The sequence below is a fragment of the Podarcis erhardii genome, assembly GCF_964252035.2.
Source record: "Podarcis erhardii genome assembly, chromosome: 4".
In the NCBI taxonomy this organism is placed as follows: Eukaryota; Metazoa; Chordata; class Lepidosauria; order Squamata; family Lacertidae; genus Podarcis; species Podarcis erhardii.
This window is the reverse complement of record NC_138508.1, coordinates 2,473,976-2,494,329: the sequence shown is the minus strand read 5'-3', so window position 1 is coordinate 2,494,329 and position 20,354 is coordinate 2,473,976. Positions and strand designations below refer to the sequence as shown.

The window sequence follows — 20,354 nt, the reverse complement described above, 5'->3', positions numbered from 1 at the left end:
GCAAATTCCACTGTTATTTATATTCCGCCCTCCCCAGCAGAAGCTGGGCTCAGAGTGGCTAACAACAGTAAAATGATATAACATTCTAAAATCAGTTCATTCTAAAATGAAATCAAATCAGAGTAATGGCAACCAATGGCTAGATTTCTGTGGGGATTGCCAAAGGAGGGGGTCAGGCTGTGCCCTGGCCAAAGGCCTGGTGGAACAGCTCCATCTTGCAGGCCCTGTGGAAAGATGTCAAGTCCTGCAGGGCCCTAGTCTCTTGTGACAGAGCATTCCACCAGATTGGAGCCACAGCCGAAAAAGCCCTGGCTCTGGTTGAGGCCAGCCTAACCTCTCTGTGGCCCAGGACCTCCAAGATGTTTTTTTTTTTTTTAAGACCGTAAGGTCCTCCATGGGACATACCAGGAGAGGCTGTCCCATAGGTACGAGGGTCCTAGGCCATATAGGGCTTTAAAGGTCAAAACCAGCACCTTAAACCTGATCCTGTACTCCACTGGGAGTCAGTGCAGCTGTTATAGCACTGGGCGAATGTGATCCCGCAGTGAGGACCCCATAAGGAGTCTCACCGCGGCATTCTGCACCCGCTGGAGTTTCTGGGTCAGCCTCAAGGGCAGCCCCACGTAGAGTGAGTTACAATAATCCAGTCTGGAGGTGACTGTCACGTGGATCACAGGGGCTAGGTCAGGGCGAGAAAGGTAAGGAGATGAAAAAATGCCACCTTTGTTATAGCTGCAATCTGCGCCTCCATGGAAAGGGAGGTGTCGAAGATTACACCCAAACTCTTAACGGACGGTGCTGGCAATAATTGCGCCCCCGCAAGAGATGGGAGTCCCCCCCCCCAATCCCATATTGTCTCAACCCAGCCAAAGGACCTGTGTCTTCGAAGGATTTAGCTTCAACCGGCTCCCACGTAACCATCCAGCCACAGCTTCCAGACATCTGATCAGTGTGCCTGCGAGGCCTTTCTCCTGGGCATGGTCGGCCAATTGATGTCAAAGAAGGATAGAACTTTCTTTATGTATGCCACAACAGCAGCAAGAATATTTATTGCAAAGTACTGGAAGACACAAGATTTACCCACCCGGGAAGAATGGCAGATGAAGGTGATGGACCTTATGGAACTGGCGGAAATGACTGGCAGAATCCGAGACCAAGGAGAAGAGTTGGTGGAAGAAGATTGGAAGAAATTTAAAGTTTATCTACAGAAACATTGTAAAATTAAGGAATGTTAGAAGGATGTTGGAATGAAGTTATGTGGTTTTTAGCAGAAATGATATAAAGGATTAAGTAAAAATGGATTGTTAATTGGTGAAAGAAGAGAATGTAAAATTATAGTATATTAAGATAAATCATTAGGATAAAAACAAAGATGGAAAGGATTTGCTGAAATATCTAATTGAATTAGAATACAAAAAAGGGAGGTGTGAGGAGGTCAAGGAAATAAGCAAAGGAAAGAAAGTTATGTAAAGGATTGATTTGCTTTTCTTTTTAATTATCTGCAATTTTTTTCTCTCTTGTTCTTGTATTGTTCTGTATTTTTATTTTTTCTCTGTTTAAATTGATATGTTCTTTATTTTTTCTTTTTGTAACCTTTAAAATCTCAATAAAAATCTATTTTAAAAAAAAAAAAGATCAGTGTGCCTGGGGCCGAGTCAGGATGGCCATCCATCAGTAGATAGAGCTGGGTGTCATCAGCATACTGATGGCAGCCCAACCCAAAACTCTGGACAAGCTGGGCGAGGGGGGGCGCATAAAGATGTTGAAAAGCATCGGGGAGAGTATCGCACCCTGTGGCACTCCACACACTAAGGAGTGGCGTGATGACAGTTCCCCCCAAGCACCACCCTCTGTCCCCGACCAGAGAGAAACGAGTGCAGCCATTGAAGGACTGTGCCCTGGATCCCCACGTCGGCAAGGCGGTGGTCCAGGAGTTCGTGATCGACCATGTCGAAAGCTGCTGACAGATCTAGAAGAATCAGCAGCCCTGACCTGCCTCGATCCAGCTGTCTACGAAGATCATCTGTTAGGGCAACCAGAGCCGTCTCGGTCCCATGACCAGCGCGGAAGCCGGACTGGAATGGATCCAGAGCCGATGTTTCATCTAGAAACCTGCCAAGCTGTTCAGCAACCGCTCTCTCAATCACCTTACCCAGGAACGGAAGATTTGAAACCGGGCGGTAATTAGATAGATCTAAAGGATCTAATGATGTTTTCTTTAAGAGCGGGCGCACCACTGCCTCCTTCAGTTCCTCTGGGAATGTCCCGGTGCCAAGGGACAAATTGATGATATCCCCTAGGGGGGCCCGCACCTCCTCTGGACACGATCTAATCAGCCAGGATGGGCACAGGTCAAGAGGACAGGTGGTGGGCTTTCCAGCTAGGAGGAGTCTGGCCACATCAGCTGGGGATATCAGGTCAAAGTGGTCCAATACTGGACCTGAGGACAGTTGAGGGACCTCCAGTTTCATTATTGTATCCAAATCGGCAAGGAGGTCACGGCGGAGCAACAGGACCTTCTCCTCAAAAAAGCTTGCAAATGCCTCACCACTGTGTGTCAGATTGTTATTTAAATTTGGCTGTCCCTCCAGGGACATTAAGGACCTAATTATACTAAATAATTTCGCCGGGTGAGAGCTAGCGGGTGCAATGGAAGCCGAGAAGTAAGACTTCTTAGCGGCCTTCACAGCCATTTTGTAGGTTTTCATAAAAACCCTATAAGATGTTCTTGAGGCTCCGTCACGGTCACCCTGCCATACTTGCTCTAGCCATCTGAGGTCCCGCTTCATTTTCCGGTTTCTGCGGGGTCGCAGAGGGCGCTTCGGTGCGATCTCATCGATGGCTGCCAGGAGCTGGATATTCCAGCCCTCAACTAGCTCAGTCAATGAGTCGCCAGAGGGAGCAAGGTCCCGCAAGGCTGGACGGAATCTATCAGGGTCCATTAGCCTCTGCGGGCGAGCCCAAATCGGCTTGCCACCTAAGAAGGGTGGGAGTGGAAAGTCAATCCTAGCTTTCAGAGCGTAGTGATCAGACCATGACACCTTCATTGAAGGAGACATGATCACATCTATACTTGCGTCTAAGATCAAATCCAGCGTGTGGCCTGCTTGATGTGTGGGGCCCGAAACAAACTGGGAGAGCCCTAGTGTCGCCATGGAAGACACCAGGTCCAGAGCCTGTGAGGAAGGAGTGGCATCAGCATGGATGTTGAAGTCCCCCAATACCAATAGGTTAGGGAACTCCAAGGCCCAGCCGGCCACCGCCTCCAGCAGGCCTGACAGGGTGGCTGCTGGTGCGCTAGGTGGCCGGTACACCAGCCAGACAGCCAAGCTCTCCTCGGAGCCCCACACTAGGCCAACCCATTCAATGTCGGGGATCGATGGCGATGGCAGAGCCCTGAAAGAACAATCTTCCCGGATTAACGTTTATGAAGGAGTATTTATTAGAACATCAGTCATAACGAAGAAATGGGAAACACATAGAAAAAAGGAGATGTGCAGAAATTCTCACCATGTCCACTAATACTTGGTTTGGTAACTTTAATTACGACCTTGCAACATCCTCCCATGGAGTGAACCAGGTTTTTTTTAATTTCTGCAGCTATAATAATGTGAAACCAAGATTGAATTATTGCCTCTATTAATTGCTGGGTTGGTTCTAACTAACAAGTTTCTTTAGTTGGCTCCAAAGATTGGGTTATGGTTTGGGCTATTCCCAGGCCATTCCAGGAGTGGAATATGATTATCTTGAAGCCGCCTTTTGCACACAGCAGCAACATGACATGGAGCTGAATCCTGTGGAAATAAAAATAAATCAGTAAATATTTATATAAATATATGTAAATGCTTCAGTATCTGGGGAAAGATCAAATGTGGAACGCTTCAGTTTGGGCTCAAGTATTTCATTTATGCATTTTGGGGTATTTACATTCCCTCTGATGACGCAAATTCTGCCCACACCTTTTGCTGCCATACAACCCCAGATCATAACACTAACTGGGTGTTTCACAGTATGTGTAATACATGTACAGTGGTACCTCTGGTTAAGATGACGATGATGATGATGATGATGATGATTGATTTATACCCAGCCCATCTGGCTGGGTTTCCCCAGCCACTCTGGGCTACTTCCAACAAAAATATCAAAATACAATATTCCATCAAATATCAAAAGCTTTCCTAAAGAGGGCTGCCTTCAGATGTCTTCTAAAAGTCTGATAGTTGTTTATTTCCTTGACATCTGATTGGAGGGCATTCAATGGTTCCACTACCGAGAAGGCCCTCTGCCTGGTTCCCTGTAACTTGGCTTTTTGCAGTGAGGGAAATGCCAGAAGGCCCTCGTAGCTGGACCACAGTATTCAGGCTGAATGATGGGGGTGGAGATGCTCCTCAGGTATACTGGACCGAGGCTGTTTAGGGCTTTAAAGGTCAGCACCAACACTTTGAATTGTGCTAGGAAATGTCCAGGGAGCCAGTGTAGGTCTTCCAGGACCAGTGGTATATTGTCAGATTTAGCACTTCTATCACACAAAACACGGAATGCTGGCAGTTTTCCTAGTTGAGGTTTATTTAGAAATACAGTGGTACCTTGGGTTAAGAACTTAATCTATTCCGGAGGTCCATTCTTAACCTGAATCCATTTTTATCCTGAGACGCGCTTTCGCTAGCATCCCGGGGCAAAGTTCACTACCAGAAGCACCTGCTTCCAGGTTAGCGGAGCTCGTTACCCGAAGCGTTCTTAAGGAGAATGGTACATAATCCAAGGTTTCACTGTAGGATATAAATCTTCTCCGATTTTTCTCCTCGCTTATTTCATGCCATCACTACCAAGCAAGGAGATTTGGGTCTCATCACTCCAAATAACACTGCCCCATTGTTCCACTGTCCAGTTAACATGGGTTGTAGCCCAGTTTAATCTTTTCAACCTTTGCTTGAGAGATAACAATGGCTTTTCCCTTAGAATTCTAGCATTTAGATCAGTCTTTGCACTCAACTTCACATTACATTGCGCCATGTCATCTTGTATACACCCAAATGATTTTCTTCTTTCACGTAGGCACAGTCTCTTCATTCTTCGATCGTCACTTGCTGTTGTGCACCTTTACCTGCCTTTACCAGTCTGATTTTGAAGTGATTGAGTCTCCTTATAGCTCTTCAAAAATATAGGAATGCCAGCTTTGGTTATGTTTCCCAATATCTTTCTTCTAATTTCTTCATAAGTGTAGCCTTGTTCACTTAATAGAAGAAGAAGGAGGAGGAGGAGGAGGAGGAGTTTGGATTTGATATCCCACTTTATTACTACCCTTAGGAGTCTCAAAGCGGTTAACATTCTCCTTTCCCTTCCTTCCCCACAACAAACACTCTGTGAGGTGAGTGGGGCTGAGAGACTTCACAGAAGTGTGACTGGCCCAAGGTCACCCAGCAGCTGCAGGTGGAGGAGCGGAGACGCGAACCCGGTTCACCAGATTAAGAGACTACCGCTCTTAACCACTACACCACATTGGCTATTTTACATCGCTTTTTGGGTGAACAGTCAACTCTTTGTGCCATATATTATAGAAACTCACTAAATGAAAAAATACAAGAATCAATCAACAATAGCAATCACATAACACGCTGAGAAAAGTTAACCTAAGCAAGTTGTACTTCCTTTTTCTAGTTATTTTGCTATACGTTTTGATAGAATACAGATAATTGAACAAACTTAGTTGCATTACATTCTTGATTGAATTATCTTTCCATTTATATATGATTTTATGATATTACTCCAAAAGAAGTGGTGTTATATGCCATCAAACTTCTGAAAAACACTTTTTTCCAAAAGGCTCGACAATTTTGACCACTAATGTATATCAAACCAAGCAACATTCAACCACCCATCAGAGTCTAATAATGAATATATTGGTTAATGACAAACAACAAAGGTAATGAACACCCCCCTCCCCAATTCCCTTCAGTTCTTTTCCATTTGTTCCTGAGGCTCTAACCCGTTTTTGTTTGCATTGCAGATTGTAATGAATTGGAAATTGAGAACAAGGGTGACCACAACAAAATCCTCAGAGAGGAGAAGCCACGGAAAAATTTGGAGTGTGGAGAGAGCTGCAGTCAGAGCTCCCATTACACTTTCCAACAAAGAATTATCGTTGAAAAGAAACCCTATCAGTCCATGGAATGTGGAAAGGACTTCAGCCACAGTTGCAATCTCACTTTCCATCAGAGAATTCATACAGGAGAGAAACCCTATCAGTGTGTGGAATGCGGAAAGAGCTTCAGTAAAAGCACCAATCTCACTAAGCATCAGAGAATCCATACAGGGGAGAAACCCTATCAGTGTTTGGAATGTGGAAAGAGCTTCACTGAAAGCTACAAACTCACTTCCCATCAGAGAATTCATACAGGAGAGAAACCCTATCAGTGTATGGCATGTGGAAAGAGCTTTAGTACGAACTCCAATCTCACTTCCCATCAGAGAATTCATACAGGAGAGAAACCCTATCAGTGTGTGGAATGTGGAAAGAGCTTCAGTAGGAGAACCGATCTCATTTCCCATCAAAGAATTCATACAGGGCAAATACTCTATCAGTGTGCAGAATGTGGAAAGAGCTTCAGTAAGAGCTCCAATCTCACTTCCCATCAAAAAATTCATACAGGGGAGAAACCCTATCAGTGCATGGAATGTTCAAAAAGCTTCAGGAGGACCTCCGATCTCACTTCCCATCAGAGAATTCATACAGGGGAGAAACCCTATCAGTGCCTGGAATGTGGAAAGAGCTTCAGTTGGAGCACCGATCTCACATCCCATCAAAGAATTCATACAGGGGAGAAACCCTATCAGTGCCCGGAATGTGGAATGAGCTTCAGGAAGAGCTCCAATTTCACTTTCCATCAAAGAATTCATAGGACGAAACCCTATCAGTGTGTTGAATGTGGAAAGAACCTCAGTACAAGCTCCTCTCTCAATTCCCATCAACGAATTCATACAGGAGAGAAACCCTATCAGTGTGCAGAATGTGGAAAGAGCTTCAGTAAGAGCTCCAGTCTCACATCCCATCAAAGAATTCATACAGGGGAGAAACCCTATCAGTGCCTGGAATGTGGAAAGAGCTTCAGGAAGAGCTCTGATCTCACTAGGCATCAGAGAATTCATATAGTGGCGAAACCGTATCAGTGCCTGGAATGTGGAAAGAGCTTCAGTCAGAGCTCCCTTCTCACTTCCCATCAAAGAATTCATTCAGAGGTCAGAAAAACTATTATACAGCTTTAGGAGTCTGTCAAATAGGCACCTTTTTAACCAGGCCTTTGGCTGATTGACATCTAATGCCTTTTAAAAATTTGGTGGGGAGTGGGGCTCCAGATGTGTATCTTGTGTTTTTATGTTGTAACCGTCCTGAGACCTGTGGGTGTAGGGAATAGGCGCCAACTGTTAAAGGCCCACTGGTTCCCCCCCGAATAAAATATTTGAGGGGGGCACCCCCAAGTTGATAGGCATTGCCATTGAAATGGCATGCATGCACCACATCATGTGATTTATTATGTGAGGAGAGGCTTACTAAGCCCCTCCTATATTTTATTCAAGGTGGCACCCCTGGTATAGGGTGGTATAGAAATTAATTAAATGCATAAATAAAATAAGAACATATTGGTCGCCTTCATTTGCACATGTTCCAGCTTGCCAATATCCTTCTTATTATAATTTTTAAAAACTATGTGCCCATCATCTGAGGATTTCACAGTGGTTCACAACATAAACATACAGGTTGAAAGCATGGCTTTCTCAAAAACAAGGAAAGCCGGAGAAATCTCTTTCTTTTCTTTTTTTGGATGGAGTTAGAAACTTTGTTAATCAGGGGACTGCTGTTGGTATTTTTGACTACGTGCCATTCTGCGCAGCTTCACACAGAGTCAATTAAGAGTTGGCCGAAGGCCAAGGATGACTGAGTAGAGGGGAGTAATTCTGCCTGGAGATATGAAACCTTGGATACAGCTTTACCATTGGTTGAGAACTCACACAGGCATTATGAGTTATGACCTTACTGACTGGAGTGTGTGTTGTTCTGAGAGAAAAGAGTCGTTTGGAGTTTGTTAAGAGAGAGCTAGTTAAGATCTGTATCTGTTCTTGTATATAGTAACTTGTAGAGTCTGCTGTAAATAATAAACACATCTAAGTCACCATGTTACTGGTTGCAGCATTTTGTTCCTGCTTCATTCATCCTGCCTGCGACTCTCTCGGTCACTGTAGCGGCCGGTCCTGATCCCCCGGCAACTCACCTCCCTGTTTCGCCCGAAGGTTGAGTATTTCTCCTGCGAGTACTCAGGTCTCTCCTCTCAGACCTTAGTCTCTGCAGCTTGGGAGATGTCAGTGGGTTACTAGACCGAGGGGCCACCTCAGCCTCCCCTGACCCAACCGGTAGTGGAGCAGCTGTAAGCGATGGCCCAGCTGAAGGCAATGAGGTAATCCCTGCATCTGGAGTCAGGGCAGGCTCAGGCCCGACTCGGCCCAGCTGGTGCTTGTTGCAGGGGAACCTGTGCAGACTGCGACTCTTCAGGATCAGGCCCCAGACTTGGTTCAGATGATGCCTGAGGCTAAGGATCGGGTGCAGAAATTCCCCCACCTCCCGCAAAAGCAGGGAGAAGGTCTGGAAGAAGCACACAGGCTGCGGGCAGCCGGTCTGCTGCTCCCAGAGCTGGGGGGGGGGAATAATATTTTTTCCCTTGATTTCCCCCTCTGAAAACTAGGTGCGCCCTATGGTCAGGTGTGCCCTATGGAGCGAAAAATACGGTATTTTAAATCTTTTGTTGGAAGACGCCCAGAGTGGCTGGGGAACCAGTATTATTAGCAGGTTTTTGAGGACAGGGAAAACATGTTCGGACACGGAGCGTTAAAGCTCTGCCTGGAAAGAGAGGGCCAAAAACTGAGTGTGGATAAGCCATTGCACTACTCCTGTTCTTTTGGCAAGAGGTCATTAGAGGCTGACTGGTGTTGTGTGATATACTGCTTCATTTACACCTCTTTACAAGTTGAGCATAGGTGGATGAGAATCCAAGAAGAGACTCCTGGATTAGGCCAATGGCCAATCCAGTTCTCAGCCAGATGCCTGGGGGAAACCAGGAAGCAGAGAAGGAAGAGCCCTCTCTTCTGTCTGTGGTTTTCCACAAGTGGATGCAGCTGAACTCAAAGAGATGCTCCAAGTTCCTGGCCTTTTATCTGGTTTTGACACAGAAGATCTTGAAGAGACCCTGCTGGATTCTCTTGGTCCTTACTCCATAAATAATGGGGTTCATCATGGGTGGAAGGAGCAGGTATATATTTGCTACCAGAATGTGGACATGGGCAGCCACGTGACCAAACCGGTGGGTTAAGAAGGAGAAAAACGCTGGAGTGTAGAAGACCAGGATGACACAGGCGTGAGAGCCGCAGGTGCCAAGAGATTTGGCCCGTGCTTCCTTGGAAGGGAGCTGGAAGACAGCCTGGAAAATGAGGATGTAAGATATGATGATCAACACCAAGTCCAGCCCCCCAGTTAGAAAAGCAACCAGGAGACTGTAGGCCCTCTCTGCCCCCGTGTCCACACAGGTCAGTTTCATCAGAGCCATGAACTCACAGTACGTGTGCAAGATGACGTTGTCTCTGCAATACGGGAGCCATTTCAGGAGGACAGGGTGGGGGCTCAGGAGGATGGCCCCCCGTAGCACGATGGTCAGTCCCATCTTGGCAACCACGTCATTGGTCAGGCTTCTCTTTCTTGAAGGGCCCCACAGACCTCATGGGACAGCCGAGAAGATTCCTTTGTTGCTTTTTCCATAAATCAGCAACGGAGGTTGCATTTCCTTATTTACAGGTGGGCTGTTGCTAAAGCACATAACATGCCCTTTATGCTTAGTTATGTATTAGGAATACAGGCACAAATTTGTGTGTGTGTGTGTATGTGTATTTGCAAACTACCCCCGTCTCTGAGCAGTGAGACTCCTTGGGCCCCAGGCCCATCTTCGGTTTATGATATCTGTCTTTATGTCTTTATGATATCTAGTTTTATTTACTCACATATTCAACCTGAGTGGAGGATGGAGGGGCTCACAGCATGGACACCCCCACCATGTCTTGCTTCTCCCCAGAAGCGGCTTAGTCATGCTGGCCACAGGACCTGGAAGCTGTACGCCAGCTCCCTCAGCCAGTAAAGCGATATGAGCGCTGCAACCCCAGAGTCATCCACAACTGGGCCTAATGGTTAGGGGTCCCTTTACCTTTACATTGGCTCTGGCACAGAGCAAGTCAGTCTCTGTGTCTCCAGCTTCCAGCTCAGCTCACGCGCAACTCGCTCTGGCTCTTTCCCTCCTACAGGTGAGATGGGGGGTGGCGGCGATGACATTTCCTGGGTTGCCCCATCCCTTTGCTGCAGTTCTTGCAACCCAGCTCATTCTTTGGGGGTGCTGAGGTGGACACTCAACTGGCCAGCAAAGGTCACTGTCTTACCAAGAAACTTGTCTGAACAGTTCACAAAAGTCCCCCATTAGATTCTGACCCTCCCTGGGCACAGGATCCCCAGTAATAGGAGAGGCACAGAAATGGCTCCTCTTTCTTTAAGGGCCCATGTATGTAAATACCTTTGGCACTACTGTGGGGGTGAGGCTTTGAAAATTGAAAATGTTAAGAACCTGCGGTGGGTTTCTGGCAACGGGTTGAGCCGGATTAAGACCTTTAGAGTCCCAAAGCACTTAAAAGATGTTGGTGCCTCCATATATATTGATATATTCAAAGCATATACAATAATAAACCATAAAATAAAATTTTAGTATTTGAAATAGAATGAAACTGTCAGGCTTGCAGGTGGTTGCTCACGAGTAAACAGCCAGGACTCCGACCTGCTTTTTACAGGTTTTACTTAGTGCAAACTATGTACAGTGCAGAAACCCAAAGTTCATGTCTGTCTCAGTCACTTGCAGATTCCAGGAGTGGTTTCTTCCTGTCTCTCTCTCTCTCCCCCCACCAAGTATAAGAACTTAGACACCCCAAATCTCCGCCTCCTTTCCTTACGTTTGACCCCCTTACAAAAACTAGGCGACAGAAGCGGCATGCCCGGAGCACGAAGGGCTGGCAGAGAGAGAAAGGAGGCCCCAAGTGCTCTGGGTTCAAGAGCTACAGCCATGCCAGAACCCAGAGAGCCTGGCTCCCACCAAAGCAATTACAAAAAATATAGACCAGGAGGTAATTAATAGATTACAGCAACAAACAGAATGAAGTGGTTATATACTTAGGAGTATGGTTAACTCCCAGGGATATTGATTTGTTTCAGAACAACTATGTTCCAACTTGGAATAAGATTAAAAGGGACCTAGAGGTGTGGGGAAGAATGAAATTGTCATTTTGGGGAAGGATTGCCACGATCAAAACGAATGTGTTACCAAAGATGTTATTCTTATTTCAAATGGTTCCAGTAATCAAGGGGGCAGCAATTTTTAAAAATTGGCAAAGAGAAATTTCAAGGTATATCTGGCAGGGTAAGAAACTGAGGATAAAGTTTAAGATATTGACAGATATGAAAGAAAGAGGAGGCTTCGCCTTGCCAGATTTGAAATTGTACTATGAAGCATCCTGCCTCTGTTGTTGAAGGAATGGATGAAATTAGAAGATACTGATTTGTTAGATTTAGAAGGTTTTGATAATAGATTTGGGTGGCATGCATATTTGTGGTATGATAAGAAACGTGTACATAAAGAATTTGAAAACCACATCATAAGAAGGTCCCTGATTGAAGTGTGGGAAAGATATAAAAACTTGTTGGAACAAAAAACTCCATATTGGTCATCGCCATTGGAGGCGATGAGTGTGAAGAAAGTTAATATGACTGTAGGATGGGTGACACATGAGAAGCTAATAAGTAAAAGAGAAGGTAAATGGAAAATGAGACCATTTGAAGAAGTTAAGGAATATGTTAATGATTGGTTGAATTTTTTTCAAATAATCAAAGGGGTTTTGCTGACAAAGAATCAAAATTTCAGATAGAAATATTGAATAATGATTTTAAAATTCTAGCAAAAATGTATAAGATATTGTTAGAATGGTGTACTAAGGATGAAGAAGTAAAATCAGTTATGATTGACTGGGCTAAAGACTTAGGGCATAATATACAAATGGAAGACTGGGAAAAATTATGGAAAGAAGGTTTAAGATTTACTGCATGTACTACCATAAAAGAAAATGTGATGAAAATGATGTATCGATGGTATGTAACACCGGTAAAGTTAGCAAAAATGTACAAGACAAGTAACAAATGTTGGAAATGTAAAGAAAAAGAGGGTACATTTTATCATATGTGGTGGGAATGTAAGGAAGTAAAAAGCTTTTGGGAAATGATTTATAATGAATTGAAGAAAATGTTGAAATATACATTTGTTAAGAAACCAGAAGCATTTTTACTAGGTATTACAGGTAATGAGATAAATAAGAAAGAAAAGAAGTTATTTTTATATGCGGTAACTGCAGCAAGAATATTGATGGCCCAGAAATGGAAACAGGAGGAGCTTCCAACGTTAGAAGAGTGGAGAACAAAAATGATGGACTATGCAGAATTGGACAGAATGACAGGAAGGATCTGAAACCGACAAGACCAAAGATTTACAGAAGATCGGGGGAAATTTATTGAATATTTGCAAAAATTAAGTGACAATCAGATAACGTTTGTAAGTTTTAATGAAGCATTGTGATGGGAAATAAGTGTTAAATTGGGATGAAGTTTACAGTAATAATGTAAATAACAAAATAGAAATGTGTTTAAAGTTAAATTATGAAGGATTTGCAGAAAAGTTGAGGGAAGTCAAAAAAAGAGAAATAAGATGCAACTAAAATGTATGGAGAGTATAGTTTTGTTTTGTATTTGAAAATTTATATATATATATATATATATATATATAAACAGAGAGCCTGGCTCCCTCATTCATGCAGTCAAGCAGTGTATAAATTTCATTGGCAGGGGGTTGGACTCGATGGCCCTTGTGGTCTCTTCCAACTCTATGATTCTATGATTCTATGAAATAAACAGGGAGAGGGGAGAGCTTTGGGTCATTATTAACATAGATGGGAACTTATTCTCATAATGTTTAATTGGTTGGTGAAATTGGAAGCCACAAGATGCGGCAAGGACAACAGGCTTCCCAGTTTGGAACGGGGGTCACGTCTCTTCACAGAGGAGGAGGAGTAGAGTATCTCTGGTTATAATCAGACCTAGCTGTCCAGAGCTTCCAGCTAGAGTTGAGCATGGAAGGCACCTGCGGGAGGACAGGCCACAGGAGTGGGCTGTTGCTGGTGGGCTTCCTGGAGACACCTGCTTGGCCTTGGCTCTGGGCGGAAGCCCCTTCTCCGGCTATGCCATATCCCTTGCTATATCCAACGCTCCAGCCCAAAGGAAAGAGAAGCATTGCCAGCCGTTCAAGGGCTGCTCTGCCTCATCTTCTTAGGACAGCCCTGCCCTTCTTGGAGAGGAAGGAGACCCCTAGGAGGGACCTCCAAGTCTCAAGGGGTCCCAGAAGAGGAGCAGAACCTGAGGGAGGTGGTGGAGTCTTCCTTGGAGCCAGAGAGACCCCCAGGAAGGGGGAGAAGGGGGAGCTGGCATTAGGCAGCTGGCGAGATGCAAGATGGAGCCAGGCAGAGGTGTAGTGGTTGGAGGGCTGGACTCGGAGGACCTGGGAGAGCAGGGTTCGAATCCCCACACAGTCATGAAGCTCACTGGTGGATCTTGGGCCAGCCTGGCCTACTTGGCAGGGCTGCTGAGAAGATAAAAATTGGTGGCAGGGAGAACCATGAAGGCCACCTGGAGCTCCTGGGAGGAAAATGGGTTAGGAATGTCATAATAAATGATGAGAGGGGAGAGAAAGGGGGAAGGCATGGAAAGAGTGTGGAGGAGCTGAGCTCTCTGGAGAAGACTGAACGGATCTTCAGTATCTATCATTGATAGGTGTTCTGTGGTGCATATTCCATCATCATCATAATTGTGATCAGGGGGACAATACCACATCCACTGTACGAAATTATTCTTGCTGATGGGAATACGATGTATAGTTTTGATCACTGCTTCCTCAATATATGTGGATTGGACCTTCAAATGTGACACCTGCTGCTTTTAAAATGTGCTTGTTTTATGCATGTTTAATTTCTGTCAAGGGCTATAGTCTCCTAGAGAAAAGGACATTGTCTTAAAAGATTTTATTTGTTCTTTCTGCACCCCTTCCCTAGTATTTTATAAACAAGCAAGTAGAAAGACATCAAAAGTTTTTTTGGATTGGAGTCTTTAAAGACAAGGGAAAGAAATGGTTGTGGCTGTCAGGAATGGAGGCTGCAGTCCAGTAAGTTTCTGAAGAAACATTTGTTAATGGCATGCATTCCAAAAAGCTGCAGGTTCTGTTTACATAATTGATCTGTTCACTCTCCAAATATATTTTGCCATGCACTTTTCTCTGCTACCAAAGATCTGCAGATGTAGTCCTCCACATCATTGTCCAGGTGAGCGGCTGCTTCTTCTCACAAGGTTGGAGAGGCAGGAAGGCTGCTCTTCCTGCTTCTCTAACCTAGTGAATGTGGTGATTCAGAAGAGGGTGAGGGCATCCTTTTCAATGGGTTGTGCTGCTTAGCTCAGCTACAAAAGGACTTGCAGGAACCTCAACTGAGTGACACTCTCTTTAGGAAAATATTTCTACAGTTATCTGCTAAACAATCTGAATAACTAGCAATCTCAGAACTAAAATGAGGCAAGTGTGTGAGAGAGCGTAGTTCACGTCACTCTCTTGGATAGAATCATAGACACATAGAAACTGAGTGTTGGATGAGACCCCAAGGGACATCTAGTCCAACCCCCTGCAAAGCAGGAATCACTGACATATCCCCAATAGTTTTGGGTTGTTTAAGACAGTTCATGGTTCCCTTTAAGTACCTTACAGTTATTTTCAACCCGTGTTGATGGATTGACAAGGTCAGAGTAAGATCTCACTCATCCACAGCTTGGTAGTAGAACAGCGAGCTGGTCTGGCATTTATTACCAAGACTGGATGAATAGAGGGTCGCTTTCTCCTGGAACAAAACCCAATGGCATTCATCTCCATTGATGCACCCAATACTAATCACTTAACCTATTTGGCAAAGGCATTGAGTAAAGTTTGTCGCCGGAAATCACCCCCCCCTCCATTAACACGTGTATTGCACAAGCACCACACTCACACCTACACGCATCTCCCCTCCCTGACCCTAGAGATGTCTCTTTAGAGGGCCATCTCTTAAAAGCCTTCCGTAAATAAGGAAGCGCTAGTCTGACAGCTTTTCGCCATAGCGCTCCGCATCGCCCTATCTTTATTATGAGTAGGCCGGCCGACTGAACTCTAGGTCAAACGGAGCCGCCTCAGCCAATCAACATTGTCGAACAGCGCCCCTTGCGGCGGCCACGCTGGTACTGCAGGCTGCAAGCGTCTGTTCCCTCACCTTTTGACAGCTCTCAATACATTGTTTCCGAGTTCAATGGACCGTGACTGATTTAATCAAAATGTAGCAAGCTACTTCCGGAAGGCGAAAGTACTTTGAACTTCAAGGACAATATTCTTTATAAAATTCATCAAAAATCAGTCGTACCTCGGATTTTCATCGGACCACTTTTATTTTATTACATGTTACAAGGACTATCAAAGGGGGGGGTGGCCCGATTATGGGGCAGCCATAATCCTTTGACCGAGCGGTCACGTACTCTGCGGCCTGACGTGACAACCTTGATAGCCATCGTGATGGGCTCAGACAGAAGGCTATCAGGAACACAATAACCTGCATGTTTTAGTGTATTCCGCGTGGACCCTCACAAAGGACTCTGACCGGATTCCCCTCAGGGGGCAGGAAACTTCACCCTTCTCTTTTGTTCTTGGAAATGACCCATGTGGGGAGGGGAGAGGAGGCTCCGGCCAGGTGCCAGGACACTCAAATTACCTGTGTAGCCCCTCCTTGACTCCTCCTAATTTTAATGTAATCATGATGTAAATATGATGTAATTTTGGGGGTGTAGCGTAGGGGATTAGGAACTAATAAAAGTTAGGGTCGTCCTTTGTTCTGGGCTTCCATCTTGCTTCACCTCGTGGGCGGTGGGAGTCCTGTCACGACAGTCTTTCTCTTTAATAAAGACCGAGCCTACTGGCTGCTGTTTTGCTCTGAATTGCTCTGGTTGGTGTCTTCATTTGTCCAAGAGAGCCCTCGGATTTTCCGGTAACAGTTTTGGCGACCGTGCTCAGGGACACTTGGTTCTCCTGCAGAGGTGAGAGGGGAGATAGAGGGGATCGGGCGCCACTGGGCAACCTTAGCCCAGGGATCCCTTTTTCCTTTCCCTGCCTCCTCTTTGCGGGCGGTAATCAACCGTCACCAGAAGCCCGACCAGAGAGAGCAAAGGCGAGGTAAAAGCCGGCTAAAAGAAAAGGATCCCGGGATCTGCGGGGGACATCTTCGAACGTGAGTATGAAGTAAAACACATTGGGAGGCGGGTGGAAAGAAACGTCCTCACGACAGCCAGACTTTCCTTCTTTCATTTCTGACGTTCCCTCTCGGGGTCGGCCAGGAACGTTTTAGCTCTATTCTTTTCTCCCCCGATTCTCCCCTTTCGGAAAGTGGCCAGGGAGGTCGCGGAACTTTACTGTCTGGCGTTGCCTCTCGGAGTCGTCTAGGAACGTCAAATCCTTTCCCTTTCTCTCCCCCCAATTTCTTACGCGGGACGTGAGCGGGGAAATTGTGGTACTTTTACTGTTTTCCGACGTTCCCTCTCGGGGTCGTCCAGGAACGTCTTAATCTCTCTATCTCTTTTCTCCCCCGTTTTCCGTCTTGGAATTGAGTCCGGGAAAGCGTGGCTCTTTACTGTTTTCTCTGACGTCCCTCTCTCGGAGTCGTCCAGAGACGTCCTTCAAAGCGCTCTCTCTCTCTCTCTCTCCTAATTATGCAAACGAAGCCGCCCCTCCTGCCTGGCGACCTTTGTTAGGGATGACCCGGGTACGTGAGAACGCAAGGTCGTTTGCTTTTCCTTTCCAAACCTTCATTTTCTCGGGCCTTGATCTGGCATTGCACTACGCAAGCGTCCAGTAGGGGCTCCGAACTTAGTCGCAACGGCTAGGCAGGAGGCTGTCGTGAAGGGTAGAAGGGGCGGCTCACGGATTGGGGCCCCACACTAGGACCAGTTGTGTAAGCAGTACTGCAGTAGAATTCTAGGATTTGTGTTTGTGTATCGGATAAAGGGAGAGGCCCGTGAGTTCAAGGCTGATGTTTGAGAGTTATGAATGTTAGGTTAATTACGGTTCGATAGTAGACGAGATTAAGTTCTATAGAGATAAACCGAGGTACCTTAATTACTGAAAGAACACTATTTTCTCTACCTTCTCTCCCCCCCTTTTTTCCTTTCCCCCCCGTTTTTCTTTTATCTGTCTACCCTTTCGTCTGTAGGAAGCGTCGCTAGCGAAACCCCATTTTGTAGGATAGAGTAATGGGAGCCCACGCTTCTCAACACTCTGACTGGACTCCTCCTGGCGACAAGGCTTCTAGGAAGCCTTTCCGCTCTAGAGAGGACTCCGATACCCCTCTGCAATTCGTCCTCCTTAACTGGAAGGAATTGAGAGGGAGAAAGGGACTCTCAAAATCCAAACTGAGGGATCTCTGTAACATCTCGTGGGTCGCTTTTACCCACCACCTGGAACCACTTTCCCAGTGGCCGCCTCATGGTTCCTTTAACCTCGTAAGAATGCAAGCACTTAAGTCCTATTTAGCTGACGAGAAGCCCCGACAACTATACTGCCTAAATGTCTTCGTCGAAGCCCGCGAACTATTTCAACGGCAGCAAGCCCAAATTGCCCGTCAAATGGCTGTTTTAAAACCAACCGGACCCCCTCCATATGATGAGATTAGAGCCCAGGAGGAACAATTGGATAGGACCCTCGTTCCTTTCTACTACCCCGAACCACGGGCTCCCCGACCGCCAGGACCCGGGGCAGGAGACAGAACAGGAGCTGGTGGGGGGGCGTGGGACCGAGGGAAGGCGTAACAAATCCAACCACCGCTACCCCTTCCCAAGGCGCGGGACTGAGAGAAAGTGTAACAAACCAACCCGCTGCTGCCCCTTCTCAAAACATACCAAATACCCAGCCGCCCAACCCTTCCTCAAGTACACCCAACTTAGGAGAAGACCAAGTAGACTTGGATCTTGGACCCTTACTCAACGGGCAATTTCTTAACGGAGGAAGAGAGGGACCCGTCTCCAGCAGAAATAGAAACAGAGATAATCTGCAGAACGGAGAAATAGAAGGCGCTTTCCCTCTGCGAGCATTACCTATACCCCCAGTCAGGGCAGGAGACCCACCCCGCATGGTTTTTACTCATCAGCCCTTCCTTACTTCGGACTTGATGAACTGGTCTGACAAGATGCCCTCCTTAAGAGACGACCCTGACAAATGCCACCGCCAGGTGGCCACCATTTTCTCCACTCACAACCCTACATGGGCAGATGTGCATATGTTGCTTGGGGCCCTTTTTAATGAGGCGGAAAAGAGAGAAATACTAGCAAAGGCGGGGGAGGCTCTAACCCGAGAAGACTACCAACCAAATCGTCCCGCCTCGATGGCCCCACTGACCGCTCAGACGATACTTAATGACCCTGACTGGGACTATAACACAGACAATGGCATATGGGGTTTAAAAATTTTCAAAAAGGCCATCTTAGATAGAATCAAAGCTGCTGGTCAGCGAACTGTAAACTGGACCAAAGTCCAAGCTGTCCTTCAAGGGCCAGAAGAACACCCGTCCGACTATTACTCCCGCTTATTCTCTGCTATCAAAACTTGGGGCGGGATAGACCCGGAAAGTCCCCAACATGAAGTCATAGTTAAAGGCTTATTCAAGGACCAAGCCACAGCAGACATAAGGAAAGCCCTAAACACACACCTGGGGTATGACGGAAAGACTATAACCGAAATTCTTTCCATCGCCAAGTCAGTCTTTAATTCTAGGGACGAGCGGAGAAAGAAAGATCAGAAGCCCGACTCTCCGCGAGTATTGGCTTATGCAGGAGGGGTCCCCCCTTACAAAGACAAAAGCAAACAAAGGGGACCCGACTCCCGAGACAACCGTATCTGCTACAAATGCGAAGAAATAGGACACATAAGGAGATTTTGCCCCCTCCTAACTGACACTGCAAGACCAGAGTACAGAGACACAAAAACGTACAGAACGGATTATCGGGACCCTGTCTACCCCAGGCCCAGAGAATCGGACCCCTCATATGGATATATTCCACCTACAACCCAGCCGCCACATCGTGCGGGTCCACCCCCTCCACAACCAAGACCTAGGAACCCCACTCAAGATCCTATAAATCCCTTCAAACTGGCAAACCGCACCATTAATCCAGCTCATGAAATGGTGATGGACGAATATCAACCGCATTGACAACTAGAAGCAGATCCCGCCTCTTTCCCCTTTCTTTGTCCCATCTTGCAACTATCATCCTCCGATCCAATCTGTACTATGCAAATCGATGGACAATCCTACGATTGCCTCTTAGATACGGGAGCCACCTATTCCACCCTCACTAACAGCCATTTGATCCCCAGGGAAGAAACCAGAACCGTAATGGGACTGGATGGAATTCCCCGGAACTGCCCTCTTTCCAAACCCGCGAAAGTTTCCGTTGGACCTCTATCTATTAAGCATACCTTCTTACTGACATCTAGCCCTGTCAACCTCTTGGGGAGGGATCTGCTCTGTAAATTAAACGCCACCATACAATGTGGTCAAGAAGGGATTTATTTACACATGCCAAACGAATCCCTCTTCAGCTTTCAAGGAGTCCTACAGGAAGCCCACACTACAACTATTGATCTTCCACCCGAATTACTAAGTAGCGTTTCCCCTTCCCTGTGGGGAACCGAGTCTACCTCCGTCGGGCTCCTAAAGTCCGCAATACCAGTAAAGATCAACTACAGAAAGGGTCTACCTTTCCCTTGCACTAAGCAATACCCACTTCCTCCAGACGCAATAGATGGACTGACCCCGATGATTGAAGAATTTTTGAGGATGGGAGTTTTAGTCCCATGTGCCTCTCCCTGCAATACACCCCTTCTTCCTGTCAAAAAGCCTAATACAAACCCCACCAAATGGCGCTTGGTACAGGATCTCAGGCTCGTGAATTCCTTCGTCATCCCCAGACACGCTGTGGTCGCAAATCCACACCATCTTTTAAGCACCATCCCGGAGGGAACTGTGGTCTATTCTGTCATAGACCTATGTTCTGCCTTCTTCAGCATCCCTGTGCACCCAGAAAGCCAATTCCTCTTTGCTTTCACATGGCAGACAGGGCAACT

General features: G+C 46.2%; 3 protein-coding genes and 1 long non-coding RNA gene across 5 annotated transcripts in view; 2 read left to right on the top strand and 2 right to left on the bottom strand.

Moving 5' to 3' along the window:
* The window catches only part of LOC309341012 (uncharacterized protein), a 188,440-nt gene extending 180,269 nt beyond the window's left edge, over positions 1 to 8,171 (top strand). Inside the window, exon 6 of the mRNA XM_081860394.1 lies at positions 6,008 to 8,171. Within this exon, the coding sequence (XP_081716520.1) occupies positions 6,008 to 7,263 (1,256 nt within the window). The 3' untranslated portion in view covers positions 7,264 to 8,171. The remainder of the gene's footprint in view (positions 1 to 6,007) is intronic.
* The window catches only part of LOC309341299, a 204,061-nt gene that overhangs the window by 93,120 nt on the left and 90,587 nt on the right, over positions 1 to 20,354 (top strand). The window lies entirely within an intron of this gene.
* LOC309340922 (uncharacterized protein) overlaps positions 1 to 20,354 on the bottom strand; it is a 125,437-nt gene that overhangs the window by 56,092 nt on the left and 48,991 nt on the right. The window lies entirely within an intron of this gene.
* On the bottom strand, positions 9,090 to 20,226 carry LOC309340591 (olfactory receptor 52P1-like; the record flags this gene model as incomplete). Its single annotated transcript, XM_081859477.1, has 3 exons — positions 9,090 to 9,741; positions 18,937 to 18,997; positions 20,145 to 20,226. The coding sequence occupies 3 exons, from the start codon at positions 20,224 to 20,226 to the stop codon at positions 9,201 to 9,203; spliced, it is 684 nt and encodes a 227-aa protein (XP_081715603.1). The 3' UTR covers positions 9,090 to 9,200.